Source organism: Rhinichthys klamathensis, unplaced genomic scaffold (genome assembly GCF_029890125.1).
Source record: "Rhinichthys klamathensis goyatoka isolate OS25496 unplaced genomic scaffold, OSU_Roscu_1.1 h1tg000135l_1, whole genome shotgun sequence".
In the NCBI taxonomy this organism is placed as follows: Eukaryota; Metazoa; Chordata; class Actinopteri; order Cypriniformes; family Leuciscidae; genus Rhinichthys; species Rhinichthys klamathensis.
The window spans coordinates 1,260,417-1,276,078 of NW_026606670.1; the positions used below are offsets into that span (position 1 = coordinate 1,260,417).

Below are 15,662 nucleotides of genomic sequence, written 5' to 3' on the forward strand. Positions count from 1 at the left end.
GATTAAAACAAAACCACTGGATGGATTTTTATCATTAAATTATGGTTGGGTGCAGGCACTGCCAACACACATTGCAGTACAATCAACTTGTAAAAGTGCATGTACCATTATATGACCCCTTTAAGTGAGGGAATGAGCACTCAAATCCTTGTTAGAATTACGCACAATTAAAGAAACTTCTTTTGTTATTTTAATTGTTAAAAATACATTCAGATTGTAAAAAGCTTTTGTAATCCATTCAGCAGTCATTACTCTAATAGAAAAAGATTTTTCTCTTTGAAGATGTGTACTATCCCTTTAAAGCCATGGAGATGCACACATATAAACTTGTATTAAAGAGCAACATGCAGGTTGGACACCCCTATAGCATAGTGTATGTTGATGATAAAACAACTAGATTTTCTGAACTGGAGTAATATATATTTTGCCATTAACGATATTTTGAGATAAATTGTGATAAAATAACTTCTGCGTTGATAAAGCACTAACCTGAAGTGACGATGGGCGAGGGAGTCTGGTCAAGTTCAAGCTCAGGTTACAATGGATGTGAATGAAGAAACCGAGTTCTCCGATGTTGACGAGCATGCCGATGGCCCACAGGTAGGGATGGGGCCGATCCGATCCAGTGTCGGTATCGGGACAGATACCAGTGTAATTCATGTAACGGATTTTCCCGATCCAACCTGCGGAGATATCCGATATCCTGCTGAAATGACTCCAAAAGTGATTCCCGCCGGCCAGTCTGCTAGCTGGCTGCAAACTGTGGAATGGATTTCCTGAACGGAGGCGCGGCTCAATGAGACACAGAGACCCCCCTCAGGAAATCCATTCCGCAGTTTGCAGCCAGCAAGCAGGACAGCATTGAGCTGTGTGTAAATACTTCACACTGGAAACACCGCAGAGCAAGACAGCAAAATGCAATGTTTGCAAATCCGTATTAATTAAACCATCTGTCTGTGATGCAAAAAATCTCCAGGTCTATAATTCTCCGGAGTGAAATGTGCGTTACAAACGACCGAGTGTGTGGTGACAGACGCGGCAGTGAAGTCTGCTCTCTTCACCTGCACAAAACGCACCCAAGAACGAAAAGCCTTGTTTTTCCTAGAAGGAAAATGATGGACACGATGTCCTGACAGGCTGGAATTCGTGCAACCAGCACAAACACAACAATTTACCATTATGGCATCTCTATAACTCGATCTAAAACTTTGTCTGTCTCTCACTACCGCTCTTACTACAGCTGAACGCGAGCTCTTGTTTGCCTCGGCCTACGTCATATGACGCGTTGCTAGCGGGAAAGGCGTATTCCAGAGCCTAGCACATTTTCATCAAAATCTCTACATCAAATGAGATTTCATTAGTAATTTCTACATATGTGTTTTTAAAAGACCTCTTCAGACAATATAAAGTATTAATTCAGTTATAAATTCAACCTGCACGTTGCTCTTTAAATAAACAATTTTGACAGAATATTCGAAATTCACCAAAAAATGTCTTGTAACTGACACAAGGTAGAGCTAAAGCACCTGCTAAACAGCCAAGACAGTTATTGGCAGATTTATTAGCCAATAATCTAAAAATAGCAAAATATTAGCTGATACACTAATATTAGTTTTTAACTAGTTTTTTTTTTTTTGATTGATACTGTGAAGCAGCTTTGATACAATCTGTATTGTGAAAAGCGCTATATAAATACAGGTCCTTCTCAAAAAATTTGCATATTGTGATAAAGTTCATTATTTTTCATAATGTAATGATAAAAATTTAACCTTCATATATTTTAGATTCATTGCACACCAACTGAAATATTTCAGGTCTTTTATTGTTTTAATACTGATGATTTTGGCATACAGCTCATGAAAACCCAAAATTCCTGTCTAAAAAAATTAGCATATTTCATCCGACCAATAAAAGAAGTGTTTTCAATACAAAAAAAAAAAGTCAACCTTCAAATAATTATGTTCAGTTATGCACTCAATAGTCAATACTTGGCCGGGAATCCTTTTGCAGAAATGACTGCTTCAATGCGGCGTGGCATGGAGGCAATCAGCCTGTGGCACTGCTGAGGTGTTATGGAGGCCCAGGATGCTTCGATAGCGGCCTTAAGCTCATCCAGAGTGTTGGGTCTTGCGTCTCTCAACTTTCTCTTCACAATATCCCACAGATTCTCTATGGGGTTCAGGTCAGGAGAGCTGGCAGGCCAATTGAGCACAGTAATACCATGGTCAGTAAACCATTTACCAGTGGTTTTGGCACTGTGAGCAGGTGCCAGGTCGTGCTGAAAAATGAAATCTTCATCTCCATAAAGCTTTTCAGCAGATGGAAGCATGAAGTGCTCCAAAATCTCCTGATAGCTAGCTGCATTGACCCTGCCCTTGATAAAACACAGTGCACCAACACCAGCAGCTGACATGGCACCCCAGACCATCACTGACTGTGGGTACTTGACACTGGACTTCAGGCATTTTGGCATTTCCTTCTCCCCAGTCTTCCTCCAGACTCTGGCACCTTGATTTCCAAATGACATGCAAAACTGAGCAACAGTCCAGTGCTGCTTCTCTGTAGCCCAGGTCAGGCGCTTCTGCCGCTGTTTCTGGTTCAAAAGTGGCTTGACCTGGGGAATGCGGCACCTGTAGCCCATTTCCTGCACACGCCTGTGCACGGTGGCTCTGGATGTTTCTACTCCAGACTCAGTCCACTGCTTCCGCAGGTCCCCCAAGGTCTGGAATCGGTCCTTCTTCACAATCTTCCTCAGGGTCCGGTCACCTCTTCTTGTTGTGCAGCGTTTTTTGCCACACTTTTTCCTTCCCACAGACTTCCCACTGAGGTGCCTTGATACAGCACTCTGGGAACAGCCTATTTGTTCAGAAATTTCTTTCTGTCTTACCCTCTTGCCTGAGGGTGTCAATGATGGCCTTCTGGACAGCAGTCGGTCGGCAGTCTTACCCATGATTGCGGTTTTGAGTAATGAAACAGGCTGGGAGTTTTTAAAAGCCTCAGGAATCTTTTGCAGGTGTTTAGAGTTAATTAGTTGATTCAGATGATTAGGTTAATAGCTTGTTTAGAGACCCTTTCATGATATGCTAATTTTTTGAGACAGGAATTTTGGGTTTTCATGAGCTGAATGCCAAAATCATCAGTATTAAAACAATAAAAGACCTGAAATATTTCAGTTGGTGTGCAATGAATCTAAAATATATGAAAGTTTAATTTTTATCATTACATTATGGAAAATAATGAACTTTATCACAATATGCTAATTTTTTGAGAAGGACCTGTATATAGTTCATTTCTTTTTAGCTTATCATGTAATAAATTGAATATATGATTTCCTATGAAATCGAACTGAGTCTGGTTGTATAATTGCTTTTTCCTCAATACACAACTTACTCTTTTACATATTGAGCAGAATTGTTGGTGAGTGCTCTAAATGTGAACAAAGGGACTCCTCAGTGTGTTTTGCATCAGGGTGCATGTTTTCCATTGCCTGGCACTGATATAACTGATATATGTTTTGCATATTTGGTTTATATGGCTCCTTTATGGTAAACTCCTAAAGGGTGTTTACTGTTCACATTACATCCCTGACACACTGAGTTTTCATCACCAGGTAGAAGGGCTGTTTATCACAACACATGTTTTAAGTGAAAGGATGAATTTAGAGGTAAGGTTTCTGTTTCAAGGTCTCTGTTTAACTATAATTTACCTACAACAATTCTAAAATGTTATAATATTAACCTATAATATTATTATAGATATATAATCAGAGTGGATTTAGAGATTCACAAACAAAATACAGAATGTAATATCAGTAATGTTGAGTTAATGTTAATGCTATGTAATGAGACAGTACACTACTATTACCCTAGTACAAATCAAATACTACTAATACTAATTGCAGATTGGAACAAAATATTTACTTTCATATGCAGTGTGCTTTATATATTTATTTGAGAGAGCAAATTATGTGTAATATGTTTAAAGCTGTTTTCGTACATCAAAACAGGTTGTTATGTGGTTTTTGTCCTTTATCACAGCAATGCATTTCAATCTTTAAATTATGCACCACACGTTGCGACAGAAAGTCAGCCAACCAAATGCCCCGTGGTTATGGGATATTTACCAATACCATACTGGGAAATGAAAATTTGATACCATCCCAGACCTCCAGCTTGTCTGTTTAGTGGCCAGACTGTTTGTCCCTAAATATTTGGATCAGATATCTAGGTGATGTGATATGGTGTTTGTGCTGTCAAACCCTGGCAAAAGATCTCTTTCTAATAAGGTTTGTGCTAAAATCAACAAATTTGATGAGGTCATAGTGTGGGTCATCATGTTTACCAGTGTTTCCAGTAAGTGTATTGTCACATTTTTTACATTTGTGATACACGCAAACAACTTGTAGAGCTTAAAGTGATTAATTGAATAGAGTAATGAAGCAAGTCCCATTTATTTGTTATAAAGGCCAAAAAACAACTGAAGTATAGTGCTGGGGTTAAAGGGAGAGTTCACCCTAAAATGAAATGCCTGCTATCATTTATTCAGCCTTATGTCTTTTGAAACCGTTTTAACTTTTAACTCTTTCTGATCTTCAAACCTAAAGCCCAAAGTTTACTGCGTGTACACCGGCTTTAGATAGTGTGCTGTGCACACACTGAACACGGCCTTCTACGGCCAAGGAGTATACCAGGCTTGACGATTACTTTGTAATAGGAGCCCATGTGCTCTTAAGCCGGAAAATTTAGGAGTGCATTAAAAAACTTTAGATGCACAATATTTATCAAATAATGTGTTTTATCTTAATAAAGGGATACAAGGAGACATTTATAAGCAAAATTATAGAATTTATTAGAATACTAAAAGTACAAAAAGGTTTTTATATATTTCTCCTTCAAACTGTAATTTTGTAATTCTTTATAGGCCAACTTTAAACTGAATTTATACTGTGATAAAATTTTCACATCACAATAATTGCTGAAGCTTTTATCGCGGTATTGAATTAAAGAGTCGGCAGTCGGCAAGTCTGGCAGATTGAGTGGACTTAGGCAAAATTTTGAACGTCTACAACTCTCATGGCCCTCCCCCACTATCAACGAATACGAATAGTTCATGCTCGTCAGTGCATGTGCACCAGATTTTCAGTGAACGCGCCCGTCTCATCAGCATCCATCAACACCATGGATTATTTGGAGGTATGCTGTCCTGTCTAATCTACCGATAGATTGCAATTGCTAACGTCATTTATTCATTTACTTGATTTTCCGCCATCACTCTTCGTTACTGCGCGAACTTCCGCGTGTGCATGTCATTGTAACGTGCGCGAGGGGTGGCGTGTGCAAGATCTGTGATTGACAGTCAGATCTCACACCCCCCTGCGCTGATTGGACCCGATGATCCGGGAGCTGTGGATTTTTGCAAAACAAATAACACGCTCCAGGTGGAGTTAGAAGCTCGGGGTTTTTTCTAAAACCACTTTATTTATGTTGTTCTGTCGGATTATAGTGTCGATTTCACTGAATATGATCAAAAAAATTTTGCCGACGGCAGCTTTAAGTTACAAAACTAGTATTTATAAATCTTTGTTAACATTAGTTAATAATTTTTTTTATCAAATCCATGCTGATCGTTTTTCTGGGTTGCGTCCGTTGCTGAAGTGGCTAAGAAGGGTCCGCTGTCATTATACAGTACAAGAGCGGCCTCCAGGGGCGGCGCCAGATAATTTTTAACGCAGGTGCTGAGGGGGTGCTAGATCATTGACAGGGGGGGCTGCGCAATATATATATATATATATATATACACACACACACACACACACTATTATTTAAATGAGCAAAATTTATGATGAGATGTGCTCCAGTTCACGTGCAATGCAATCGCGCCTGCGCCTCCTTATCTTTATCATATAATATTGTCTGCTATATTTGCTTCTTATTTAGGCTATTATACCCAGTCAATTGGTTGATGAAAAATTGATTAAAATTAAGATACAATTAATACAAAACGAAATTCACTTTAAAAAAGGTTTTCTACAAAACAAAACTTAATTTATACTTAACATAAAAAAATAAAAATCCTTTTCCTTTAAATCCTCGCTTGTGTGGCTTATGCTACTCCGAGCAATGTCCGAACTTGGTATTTTGAGCACTTCTTGCGTTGTTTTTGCCTTTTCACGATGACTCGCTTGGTTTAGTCCTCAGTTGAGTCGCTTTGGATAAAAGCGGCTAAAATAAATGACTAAATGTAAATGTGTAAATGTAAATTTAGTGGTCAAAATCATGTCTGACCCATCATATCTTCCGATATATCGCGCATCTTACTCATGCTGTTCAATTTTCATAATCAGCATACTATGTAAAAAAAAAACCATTATAATATTTTAACAAAAATGAAATTAAATGCGCTTATTTAATGGCTACAACACACATATAGTGGGCCTGACTCTCTAAATATTGAAACAATTAACATTAACAATGCTGAAGTGCAGTTAATTAACTAAATGTTAACTAATCTAATTAAGTGTTACCGATTTTTTTTATACACCGATTCAGAGGTCTCGTGAGTTCAGTGTTGGACATGTCAGTTGTTTCAACTATTCATTAAAGTGAATGGTTAAAATGAGTCATTCGTTTGCGTATCGGACGTGTCATTAGTGGACGTCTACGGCAGGCTTGTGTGATTATCTCGGCAGTTTAGGACATCGCACAAGATTTGCGTCAATACAGAAAACATATCACTGGATAGGTTTTTTCGTTTATTGAAATGTGGTTTAGGTCAGCTGAATGGGCGGAACGCTTTTTAGAGACGATAAGCTAGGCAACGTGTTTTTTTTTTTTAGCACAATTCACACACCGCGGTAATTCAGGAGAACAAATCTCCAAATGCTCCACGTGAAACTGCGGTCTTCCGACCTTTTACTATCGTGTCAATTGATTTTGATTAATATGCGCGAGAAGTGTTTGAAGACGTGAGAGTGCGCGCGGCCGGGGCTCTCTCTCTCTGCTCGTGATGCGCCCTGTCAAGCGCAGCAGTCATTCTATTCTACATCACTCACCGATCAAAAAAGGCTTTGGCGGGACTAAAATTGGCCGTTATTATGTCGAAATACCGAGATATTATATTGAAATAACGACTTAATATCTCGAAATAACATATATTTGAATATAATTGATTCCAGACATTATTTTGGGGGGTGCTATCGGGGTGCTTTGGTCTTTCTTGGGGGTGCTGAAGCACCTGCTAGCCCCTCCCTAGCGCCGCCCATGGCGGCCTCTAAAGGCGAAATAAAAATTATCACTGACACTGTGGTGTTTGTTTTGACACGTGAGACTGCGCGCCTCACAGAGCGTGCCAGATTTATAACATAGACAATGAAACGTATGTATATACAGTACACTACATGTTTTCATATCATTATAAAGTAATTAATTATGCATTAGTTTTCAAACAAAGTTGCATATTTAAAGCTTGTGACATGAGAAAGCAAATTGATACCGTGCTGGTCAGAATTATTTGCCCCCTTGGTAAATATGATCAGTGATGGCTGTAAAAAAAATAAATCTGCATTGTTAATCTTTTTGATATTTTATTAAAAAAATTAGCAAAAAATTTAACCTTTCATTGAAGTAAAAGAATTGAAAGTGGGGGAAAATCACATTATGAAATAAATGTTTTTCTCCAAAACACGTTGGGAACAATTATTTGCCCCCTTTTATTAAAGGAGAACTCCGGCGCAAAATGAACCTTTGGTCTAATTACACATTGTTACCTAGTCAACCGTTATCTGAGATTTGTTTTCATGATTATCGAATGTAAATAGTTTTATCTCTAAAAACAGTTTAGCCTATAAAGCTAGTATAACGCTAGTATATTGGGCATAGTGTAATGACAAATAAAAATCGCTTGTTAATACCACTAACAAGGCTCAAAATAGCCCCACACTAACACGGTAGCATAATGAGGGTCCCTACCTTCAAACCGAAGCATTGAGAACTTTGTCAGTGTCCAGACAGTTTAATAAGAAGATATTTAATACATACAGTCAACTTCGCGTATACAGGCAGGAGCCATCTTTGAAATACAGTCTCTACCAGTCAATCTACGAACGCCGATCCAAGTGCGCTGGTGAGATGTGAACGAGCTATAAGTTGTGATAAGGTGAGCGCGAACAGCAGGCTTGGATCGGCGTTCGTAGATCGACTGGTAGAGACTGTATTTCAAAGATGGCTCCTGCCTGTATACGCGAAGTTGACTGTATGTATTAAATATCTTCTTATTAAACTGTCTGGACACTGACAAAGTTCTCAATGCTTCGGTTTGAAGGTAGGGACCCTCATTATGCTACCGTGTTAGTGTGGGGCTATTTTGAGCCTTGTTAGTGGTATTAACAAGCGATTTTTATTTGTCATTGATCTATGCCCAATATACTAGCGTTATACTAGCTTTATAGGCTAAACTGTTTTTAGAGATAAAACTATTTACATTCGATAATCATGAAAACAAATCTCAGATAACGGTTGACTAGGTACCAATGTGTAATTAGACCAAAGGTTCATTTTGCGCCGGAGTTCTCCTTTAAATACGTTTTGCAACCTCCTTTTTCCAAGATAACAGCTCTAAGTCTTCTCCTATAATGCCTGATGAGTTTGGAAAACAACTGACAAGAGATCAGAAACCATTCCTCCATACAGAATCTCTCCAGATCCTTCAGATTCCCATATCCATGTTGGCGCTTCTTCTCTTCAGTTCAGCCCACTCATCTGACCATAGAACCCGTCCCGTTTGAAGTTCCAGTAGTGTCAGTTACTTTTCAAACGTTCTATGGACGTTTTTAAAGTCTGTTAACATTAGTTAATGCACTATATATTAACATGAATGATGAAGGTATAATTTATACATTTTTATACATATTTATATATTTTATTTATTATTTATTAAGTACAGTACATTTTCATGGTTTAGCACTGTTTTTTATTTTATTTTATTTGTGTTATAAAGTTTCAGCACTAGTTTACTTGGAGTATTTTGTTTGTTTTCATTCAGTATTGGTTGGGTAATTGGTTATTGACCAGTGCTGTCCAACCTAGTTATCGTTATCAATAAAATCCACTATCGGTTGACCTCTAAATAAGACGTTTGTTATACCATTTAATATATTTAAGACATTTTATTCACTCTCGTGCTCTTAAATACATTTTACAGTTCACACACATCTATTAGTCGCTAATGCGAGTGAAACCCTGTGAATCTTTGCGTGAGATGGAGTGTAACATGGAAAATGAAGTATTCCCGGGGCTTAAGGCTTCTGAAGACTTGTTATATAGTGTGCAAGCAGAGTTTTTTGTATCACTTAGGCCTATATACTATTATAGTGTTTATTAATATTTTAATATATTTTAGTTTAAGTTTTAGTAATTTTGTTATGTGCTTTTGTTATTTTATTAGTTTTTTTTAATATATACTTCTATTTAGATTAATAGCTTTAGTTTATTTTTATTTCAGTTTTAGTAATTTTAGTACTTCAGTTTAGTATTTCAGTTAGTTGCCAAGGTAACATGATGGTAGTAAAATGATAGTAACACATTTTTTTTTTAATTTTTTTTTTTTATCAGTGATCAGAATCACATATGACAAAATATATCTTTTGAATCACAATGTTCATATTTATGCAGGTACGGTGCTTCTATAGTACCTACCAAGACCCTATGGTCACCTTTAATAAAACTGTCAAACAGAATAGTCAGCCATGTGCTTCAATGACATGTTAATGGTACGTTGATGGATCACAGTTAGAGTAGAGCAGAGCTCAGAGAAAAACACTTGCTTATTTCCTCTCCTGATAGAGGGCTTCTTGGAAACACATGCCGTTAAAATGTTTGTGGTCACGATCTGTGCTCTGATGTTGTTTTTAACAAGCCAGTGATATTGGGAACCCAACATGGAAGAATTTATTGAAAACGTCTGATTTTATTTCACGTCTGCTCCCTAGTTGTCTATTTACTGGTAAAAAAAATTATTTGCACAGATTGCATATATTTATTCGTATATGGAGCCAAGCTATTAAAGACATTATAAAATCAAAATGAGAATTTTTAAATCAAACGTACATGTAATAGCGAGCTCCTAAATGTTGACAATAATCACACATTTAAAATGTATAGTTTTTCTTTTTCCAGGAAAACGGACCTAATACTCGTTTAGTTTCAAATACATTTTTCCTTGACATTGTGTCTTATCTATTTACCTAATTAGTTTTCCCTTATAGAATACATCTTTTAGGCCAAGTCAAGTCAAGTCACCTTTATTTATATAGCGCTTTTTACAATACAGATTGTATCAAAGCAGCTTCACTGTGATAACATGAAAATAATACAAGAAGTTTGTTTCTAGAAGAAAATTGGGTCATCGTCCACCTGAAGTAAGGCAGATCAATAATATTGTTGAATATTAAATGTCCCCAACTAAGCAAGCAAAAAGCCAAGGCAACAGTGGCAAGGAACCAAAACTCCATCAGGTGACAGAATGGAGAAAAAAACCTTGGGAAAAATCAGGCTCAGTCAGGGGTCAGTTCTCCTCTGGCCAACGAACGAACAGTGTATGATTATGATTCAGGCAACATTACAGGTCATAAGTAAGATTGGATCAGAACATTCACAATATTTATCTAGTTCCATCTGGTTGGAGGTCGGAGTCATCACGCCGGTATGGAGACGAGTTTATTGAGGTGTCCATGAGTAGCCTGGTCCCACCAGACTCTTGTACATTTCATTTGTACAAAGAGTCTGGCCTCGCTCCATTGACAAGCGTTAACTTCCTTGTAGGCGGGTACTCTGTTGAAGTTTAAAACTATTGGATCTGCCCAGAGTCACTCTGGATCTGCCATAACCAATCGCTGACATTTGGTCGGGACGTATGACGACTCAAATCACTCAAACTAGCGCACGACATCAACGTCATCGTTCTCAGCCACTCCCTCTGTTCGCTGATTGGACCGGTAAAAAATTGACCGGAGAAAACCAAAGAATACACCACAATCCCAGACGTAGTACTGAAGGAAAATGAAAATTGAGCGGAAGTACGTAGGAGGGCGGAGCCAGGCTAGTCCATGAGGCCTTCACAGGGCTGATGAGACTGGCACTTCAGGGATGTGTTGTGGTCGTGTCCAGGCGCAGGTTCACTGTCTGATCTGGATACGGCCCAGATCCGGCTGACTTCAGTAAACCTCGGAATAAATGGAAAGACTAACATTAGCGTAGATGCCATTCTTCTTATGATGTAACGAGTACATCGGGTGTTGTAGAAAGTGTCCCCAGTTCTGGCTGACCTAATCTATGCAGCCTAATAATCATTTAACTGATTTGAATAATGGAAATGTATAATGTTCTACGTGAATGACAGGTTTTTAGTCTAAATTTAAACTGACAGAGTGTGTCTTCTTCCCGGACAATGTTAGGGAGACTGTTCCAAAGTTTAGGTGCTAACTAGGAAAATGATCTACCGCCAGCAGTTGATTTTGATATTCTAGGTATTATCAACTGGCCAGAATTTTGAGATCGCAATAGACGTGACGGACTATAATGCGTTAAGAGCTCGCTCAAGTACTGGGGAGCTAAACCATTTAGTGCTTTGTATGTAGTCAGCAATATTTTAAAATTTATACAATTTTTAATAGGGAGCCAATGCAGTGTTGACAGAACCGGGCTAATATGGTCATACTTCCTGGTTCTGGTAAGAACTCTAGCTGCTGCGTTTTGGACCAGCTGTAGTTTGTTTATTAAGCGTGCAGGGCAACCACCCTGTAGAGCATTACAATAATCTATCCTTGCGGAATTTTTAATTGAAATGTATGCCGTAATTTAGATATATTTTTAAGATGGAAGTATGCGGTTTTACACATGCTAGAAACGTGACTTTCAAATGAAAGATTGGTATCAAGGAGCACATCTAGGTTCCTAACTGACGACGGAGACTTGACAGAGCAGCCATCAATTGTTAGACAGTATTCTAGGTTATTAAGTGAGGAAGTTTTCTGGCCAATAATTAGAATATCTGTTTTTTCAGAGTTAAGTAGTAGGAAATTACTAGTCATGCAAATTTTTATATCAACTATGCATTCAGTTAATTTTGTGAATTGATGCATTTCGTCGGTGCGCGAAGAAATATAGAGCTGAGTATCATCAGCATAACAGTGAAAACTAATGCCATGCTTCCTAATGATATCTCCCAAGGGTAGCATGTACAGAGTGAACAGCAACGGTCCTAGTACTGAGCCTTGTGGTACGCCATACTGAACTTGTGATCGATAGGACATCTCTTCATTTACTGCTACAAACTGATAACGGTCTGATAAGTATGATTTGAACCATGCTAATACAATTCCACTAATGCCAACATCATTTTCAAGTCTATTTAAAAGAATATTGTGGTCAATGGTATCAAATGCAGCACTAAGATCGAGTAAAACTAATAGAGAGATACAACCACGATCGGATGATAGGAGCACTATGGTACGGTCTAAATCCTGACTGGAAATCCTCGCAGATACCGTTTCTTTCTAAAAAGGAACACAGTTGTGAAGATACTGCCTTTTCTAGTTATTTTGATAGAAAAGGTAGATTCGAGAATCGGCCTGTAATTGACTAATTCTCTAGGATCAAGTTGCGGTTTTTTAATAAGAGGTTTAATAACAGCCAACTTAAAAGTTTTCGGTACATATCCTAGTGACAAAGATGAATTAATGATATTAAGAAGAGGATCTATGACCTCTGGAAGCATCTCTTTGAATAGCTTAGTCGGTATAGGGTCTAACATACAGTTTTAGATGATTTAATGGGTTTAGACAATTCTTCCTCTCCTATAGCAATGAATGAATGTAATTTTTCCTCAGTGAGACTACAACGCACTGTCTGATGCGATACTGTAGTAGACGGTAGCATAGTTATAATTTTTTCTCTAATATTATCAATCTTGTAAGTAAAGAAGTTCATAAAGTCATTACTGCTGTGCTGTTTTTAAAACGTCCGGTGTTGAAGTTTTATTTTTCGTTAATTTAGCTACTGTTTCGAATAAATGCCTAGGTTTGTGTTTGTTTTCTTCTAAGAGTGTTGAATAACAAGCAGATCTAGCAGTTTTTAAGGCCTTTCTGTACGCAATCGTGCTCTCTCTCCACGAAATACGAAAAACGTCTAATTTTGTTTTCTTCCAGCTACGCTCCATTTTTCTGGCTGCTCTCTTAAGGGCCCGACTGTGCTCGTTGTACCACGGCGTTGGACTATTTTCTTTAATCTTCTTTAAGCGCAATGGAGCAAAAGGAGGGAGGGAATATGCTTTTATTTAGTGTATTTAAAAAACAGGAAGTGACAGCCATTGCATTTTTATAAACCGTTTACTTCCTAAAAGGAAATCCGTTGCATTTGCACTTGTGTCAGAACATGTGAGATCCCACACTACTACAGCCTGTTTGTGTTCAGGGGTGGGGGAGTGACTGCATCTCTCTCTCTCTCTCTCTCTCTCTCTCTCTCTCTCTCTCTCTCTCTCTCTCTCTCTCACACACACACTCACTCACTCACTCTCACTCTCTTACAGCTCAAACTAATTTAGCATCTTGCCAGAGGAATGAATGTGTAGTCTGAAGAGGGTATTTCTTTACTTTCTGTCTGTCTGTCTGCCTCTCTTTTGTTCAATCTCTACAGACACTCTCACATGGATTTGAGCTGAATAAGCCTCCGACAGTAGAGTAGGATGGAGTCCAACATGCCCAGATTCTGAGCATCCTTATGATCGCTTACATCGGAAAAGCTACGATAACCCTACCATAAATCTCTCTCCTAGAAACTCCAAATAATTAATCATGCCTTTCAAGCTTACTTTAGATTTAGAAGCATCTGCAGTTAACAAAATACTTCAGCTAACACAGTTCCCAAGCTCCCACTGCTTTGTTTCTAATCAGATGTGTCTGTCCACAGCCTCAGAGTGTGAGTGGAGTTGAAATGAGGAAAAGGCAGCAGGGACGTATTGAAGGACCCCCACAGGCGCCTGGTCACCCGAGGCCCAACACCTGCTGTCTTTGCTGGTGTGGATGCTGCAAATGCCTCTGGTACGCCACATCGTTTCATTATGTTTTTCTGTCAGTAAAAACATGTAATTGTACTAGTGTTGTCACGATACTAGAATTTCTAACTTCGATACAATACCTTGAAAAATATCGATATTCGATACCATTTTCGATACCACAGAGAAAAAAATTGCCACAATATTAAAGGGGTATTTTTTGTATTTAAAGCTAAATATAACAAGTCTAGAACATGACAATGAGGTATATTTTACATGAACAAAAATGTCCCGAGTTCTATTTGTTAATATTTTTTAATTGGACCAGAGCTTTCATGATCCGTTGTATTTTTATTACCTACTGTTATCAAAGATTAAAATATACTGTAACAAAAAAGCACTTAACAGTATCAAATTGGAGGATAGAGTGTCAGTAATGTATAATAATAAGATTAAACATTCAATTTTCAGTTAAAGGCATTTCATTATTGAATTCAGAGATGCCATTGTCTAGCTGTTTAGTTTAATTAGTATCTGTGTAATCAAATTGATGATAATCGCTAATGAAGGAAAATTGCAGAATTAAATAATAATTTTTGAATAAAGTTAAATAGGCACAAGATAATTTACATTTGACCACAGTTACAATATTTACTTGTCTAAAATTCCTCAGTCAGATTATGTTAACTTTAAGAAAACGGTGAAAATACTAGACAACACAGACTCATATCAACAACAATACTAGGCCATCTTGGTTAATGTTTCAGAAAAGTTAAAATGAGAAGAGTTACAGTGTTTCTTTTAGGATTTTTTTAGCAGTGGGGGCAGGTCTGTCCAAATAACAAACACCCCTGATGCTGAGCATATATGCTGCTAAATGGTACCCCTGGAGCCTGTTCCTTAAGTCTGTTTTCACCTATAAAATAATTTTAAAAAGTGAGTGATGTTAGGGATTATTGATAGTCAAACAATCTTTTGGGTGCCCGCAGCACGCTCACAGTGTGAAGCGCGTGTCCGCGTATTCTCCGACATGCCTGCTCGCGGTGTGTTTTTTATGCGTGTGCGCGCTATTCTCCGACATGTCCGATCGCGGTGTTTATCAATCAACCAAAGCCGGTCGCGGGGGTGCCACCCTCGCAATCTTTCCATTCACTTCACGTTTGCTATTTAACCAGAGCGATGTGGTGTTTGTCAACGCGCCTTTGGAGAGAAGTGAAAGTGACCGCTCGGCAAGTATCGATACTTCGGGAAATTAGTATTGGTACCGTTCAGATATTTCAGTATCGATATTTATCGAAATATCGATATTTTTGACAACACTAAATTGTACTGTATGTAGATATTTGCTTAGAAATGAGTTTTACATAGAGCTGCGCAATTAATTGCTAAAATATCGTAATCTTAATTCAAACACCCATGCTTTCTTATTCCTAAATGACAATGATTCGGGCAAAGTCTATTAAACCTTTGACAAGTACGATCACAGTGGAAGATTCAAATCTGCGTTGGCGCTGCCACTGAGCCAGAGAGAGCTGTTGTCATGTATAGGTATGAAACAGTTTCATACAAACAGTCTTTTCATTATATCTCTGTTACAATAATTCAGATTATCACAC

The 15,662-nt window shown here is 38.0% G+C and overlaps 1 protein-coding gene across 2 annotated transcripts in view; it reads left to right on the forward strand.

Moving 5' to 3' along the window:
- The window catches only part of rgs17 (regulator of G protein signaling 17), a 40,797-nt gene that overhangs the window by 6,359 nt on the left and 18,776 nt on the right, over window positions 1–15,662 (forward strand). The window contains exons 1-2 of one of the 2 annotated variants that reach the window (XM_056257163.1): window positions 3,604–3,664; window positions 13,962–14,092. In XM_056257163.1, the coding sequence (XP_056113138.1) occupies window positions 3,653–3,664; window positions 13,962–14,092 (143 nt within the window). In that variant the 5' untranslated portion in view covers window positions 3,604–3,652. Of the gene's footprint in view, window positions 1–3,603; window positions 3,665–13,961; window positions 14,093–15,662 lie in introns of those variants that run through there. The other variant, XM_056257164.1, reaches the window with a different exon arrangement.